We start from the raw sequence: 4,386 nt of genomic DNA, 5'->3' as shown, positions 1-4,386 counted from the left end.
TGTAGGGAACCTGCTTTGGCAGGGGGGTTGGACTGGATGATCTCCTGAGGTCCCTTCCAATCCCCACCATCCTGTGATTCTGTGATCTCCTGTGACAACATTTCCCACTTGGAGTGAAGTGTGGCACTAGCAAAACAAAATGCTGCTATTTGCAGGCAGAGTTGCCTTCTTTGATTTCTTCTGAGGTACAATATCAAGACTCCTGCCCTGTGCAGAAAAGAGACTGTCTGGCAGTGGGACAGGAAGAGCTGTGCTGGCTGTAAGCATGTGTGCGTTGTCTTTTCCCCTTTGTTGGATAAAACACTGCAGGGGTGGATGCCACTGATAGCTGGAGCCTGTGTAGAGGTGTTTATGTCCACTGTTGGGTACAACAAGCAAACCTGAGCAGCTAAGGAATTTAAACTCTGCTTTTAAATATGCAGATAGTGACCAGGGATTGATGCCACTACTGAGTAGTTCCAGTACTGATTTTGTTTGGATGCACACCAACCAGGGCTACTTGTCCCTAAATCAGTCTCAGCAACTCCTCTATTATTTGTCACTAAATTTCAGAAGTGATTGCTACCTATTTACCTGCCACAATACTTGGCACTGGTGGCTAGTCCAGATCATCAAAATAAATTGCTCTGGTTTTGATCTCTTGTCAGAAGGTGGCTGTTGGAGAGGAAAATTGGCCCCATGTCTCCCACTTGCTTTATGGAGTTGAGAGGTTAAACCCAGAGAGTTACAGTGTGAGTTTAGCCCAAGGATGCTTACACTCAGCTGCTGAATTGATTGCTAAAGCAAGAATCCAGTTTACTGTCACAGACATATCTACCAACCTCTGCAGTTAATTTTAAAAAAAAAACAACAAAAACCCACACCACAAATATTTTGCTTCAAATTACAAGTTTGTAATAAGAAATTAGACAAATGGTTCAAAGCAATTAAGCTATTATTGCTTAATGAGTTAATGCTCAGCAGCTAGGCAGAAATGTCTGTCCTTCTCTCCTAGTCTACTCAATTTCAGGTGAGAGCTGTGATAGCTCCCTTACTTCTTTTGAGGTGAGATGACTCAGCTGAGAAGGGGAACATGCTCTTGTTGGTTCTTGTTCTCTGTGCAAAAATTGTCTGTACCCCTCCTGCTGTCTTGGTATGAGACCTGATGAAGTATCTCCAGATTGCAGCTGGTGCCTTTTGACTGGTAGGTCTGCTGCAGAGCTCAGGGATTGATTCAGTGCTGAGCACCAAGAGAGTATCTGAATAGCGGAGGAAATAAGTGGATGCCAGAGCTGTTCTGCCGCTTCTTTTTGCAGTCGGTGAGCTCACCAACCTCACTGATTCCTGGTGTGTGTTGGTCGTCCCTTTTTGCCTGGGTAAAATGTGTGTGCAGCAGAGTATCTTTGGCTTGCCTTATTTGACATATATAAATGTGAATTTAATTTTTTTTTTTTTTTAAAGCAACACAAAACATGCCTTGCATTTGAGGTGTTTGGAGGGTGTTGAGCTCAGCTTGGCGTACAGGGGTGCAGGGCTAGCTGAGAGCATCTCTGGGAAATGGATGTTTCCCATTCTTGGAGCTATCATCAAGGCACATGGCTAGAATATAAAACTAGTCCTGTTAATTCTGACTTTCATGGAGGTAAATATAGCAACTGAGCTGTAAGTAGCTATTTTCAAAATGCTCCTCCAATATTGAGTTCCCTCACTACTGAGTGAGGGGGCTGGATGAGGAGCAATGACTGAGCTTTGTTCATCAACAGCCATCCTGGCTTCCTCTGGTCGGGTTGCTTCTGGGTTTTGACAGCCTTTTGTGTGATGACAGATCTGCTAAGTATTTATTGTTGATGCTGGCATTGTGCCTACTACTCGGCTGGCTTATCCTAGCAACTGAGGCAGGTGGGTCTCGCACATTAAGCTGAAAATAGATGTGCTGCCTTTAAAAAGTGAGAAATCTGAAAATAGGTTAAATGTAGTCCCCCTGCAGAGAAAGTTTTATGCTTTGCTTTGGGAAGAATTTGTGTGATTATATCCTTCAGGAAGGATCCAAAATGGGAAAGCTACTAATTTACAACTTTTATGATTTACCAGAGTTGACTAACACACAAATACTGCCACTGCCAGGTAGCATCAGATCATCTTGTCAGTCTGGGTTCTTCAGATACTGTTTAATACAGAACAGAGTGGTATGGCTCAGTGATATGTTGAAGCATAATGCATCAATTCAAACACCACGTGTCAGAGATTAAATTGCCCTAATGTACGTTGAAATGAAAGTATCATTATACACTTGGAGCTCTGCAGCAAGAGGACTCCAGATAAAATATCCAAACTGCTGCTCGTGCATGACTACTTACCGGAATGTCAGTGTTACTGCCTGGTTCTGGATGTTAAGAGGCTATCTATACAGTACTTATTTTAACAAATACTTTTAGAAAGCTGTTTAAAAAGTGATGTCTATCTATATACCCTGATGGGATGTGGGAGGCAATGAAAACACTTCCACAATCTGGAAATGGGCTGCGGGAAGCTTCAGGTTTCCCACTCTGGTGGAGTTGTGACTCCAGAAGTTGGGTCTAAAAGCCTAGCTGGCTGGCTCTCTTCCTCTCTTACTGAAAAATACAATCAAGAAGGCAATAAATACTCAGGTACTTTGGTTTGATTCCAGATCCTGTCCTTGGATTATCGATTTATGTCTAATTTAGTAGAGCAGGCTGTAAGCCAGGGCGTGGGTTAGGATGAAATGCTGACAAAGCACAGGATTTGAGCCGGGGATCAACAAGGAAAAGCAACGAATGCGGCAGTAGTGGAGAGGTGGATTCTGAAAGTGAGATGTGAAAGAGGCTCTGTCTCTGATAGTACATTCACATGGTGCTTCTCAAAATGTGTGGTGCATAATTAATGTATTTGCAGGGCTCAGAATTATGTACCAATGCAAATATGTTCTTGACCTCTGAAATGCAGCTAAGACTTCTCCCTGCTCAGCAGAAGGAAATCTTAACTGACTTACTGTGAGGCTGAGCAAGGCTGAAATTAGAGTTCAGACTTGTAGCCTCTCTATTGATTATCCCTCGTGTAGCATTTTAGTGTTAGTGTATTTGATGTCAACTGCATTTTGTAGTGTTGAGCTTGTTGATAACAATGAGATAGCCTGCAGGTAGTCTTCAGATGCCTCAAACAGCTTGATGAACAACCACTTTTGGAAGGACATCACTTGTTTAACTGACCAGTAGTCACTGCAGATTCATCAAGCAATACCTCCCCTTACCAGTAATGACTCCTGGTGCCACAACTCTGCGTGAACTGATGCAGAATATGTAATGATGGTCCAGCCACATGTTTTATTGCCAGCACTAGCTCTTTGCCAGCAAGTGCTTTAGCAGTGCTTTGACTTTATCCGTGCTCTTATTGTTGTGTGTTACCTGCATGGACCTGGGGGCTCCTGAGTGCAGTGACAGCCATTTCTTTTCCTTTTTTCCCAAGGCAAGTGCTTGCTGCAGTGAATTTGGCACCAATTCACTTGCCAGCTAAGACTTCTCACTGTACAGTACCTTGCTTAAAATGTTCCAGGCCAAACAGGATTTCCACAGATATTTAGGGGTATCTTGACTGCAAAGCATGCAGGATGAGGCACAGAACTCTGATGTGATGCGCTTCCTCCTGCGTCTTCTGTCTTCTCTAGTACATAGACTGGGTGTGGGTAGGAAATGATACGTGATGCAGATGGAGGAAGAAGAGAGGGAGACTTGAAGTGATGAACGAGTCAGAAGATCTGCATCCTTTTTGAAGTGTCTGCTGACTTAGAGCACAGTTGTGGACAGATCACCTGGTTGCTGTGTTTCAGATCTATCAGCTGGATTTTGCAAATGTGCCAAGGGGTTAACTCTGTATATGGAAGTACCTCAGTGTCCTCTGCTGAAAAACTTCTCAGTCTGGAGGATTGGGATACTGTGCATTTGTATTTGTCATGTTATTTCTGGCTAAGTATCATCTGGGGTCACTAAATTCATTGTCTCCCTCTCTCTCCCCTTAGCTGAAGCTTGAAGATCGCTCTGTGGTCCCTCGAGATGTGGTCAGACATATGAGCTCCAGCGTAAGTGCTTTTTTCTTTGTCCTTTTTTCATTGTGATACTGCTGCATGGATTTCTATGTCTTGCCAAATTGTTTGAATGGAACTGAACAGTAATGCTTTGAGCATGTTCTATTTTTAGTGAGTTTTATAGACCTAGCAGCATCCTTTGAAAATGAAATGCTGATAAGGCTGTTGCATATCTGCAAAGGTCTCCTGAGCAAGTGAGCCTGATAATGTCAGGTAATGAGACAAGAAGCTTGTCTCTCCTGCCATCCTTTAAGTTTTAAATCAATCCATTCTGAGATATGGAGAGTGTGGACCTGCTCTCCTGGACC

General features: G+C 43.3%; 1 protein-coding gene across 1 annotated transcript in view; it reads left to right on the top strand.

Annotated features, from left to right (window-relative positions):
- The first annotated feature begins 4,018 nt into the window (after positions 1 to 4,018).
- UBE2O (ubiquitin conjugating enzyme E2 O) overlaps positions 4,019 to 4,386 on the top strand; it is a 28,969-nt gene continuing 28,601 nt past the window's right edge. Inside the window, 1 exon segment of the mRNA XM_010174458.2 lies at positions 4,019 to 4,072. Coding sequence (XP_010172760.1) covers positions 4,061 to 4,072 — 12 coding nt within the window. The 5' untranslated portion in view covers positions 4,019 to 4,060.

This window comes from Antrostomus carolinensis, unplaced genomic scaffold (assembly GCF_000700745.2).
Source record: "Antrostomus carolinensis isolate BGI_N321 unplaced genomic scaffold, ASM70074v2 scaffold17218, whole genome shotgun sequence".
Taxonomy (NCBI): Eukaryota; Metazoa; Chordata; class Aves; order Caprimulgiformes; family Caprimulgidae; genus Antrostomus; species Antrostomus carolinensis.
Note: the sequence above shows the minus strand (reverse complement) of the source record. Positions and strands in the feature narration are given on the sequence as shown.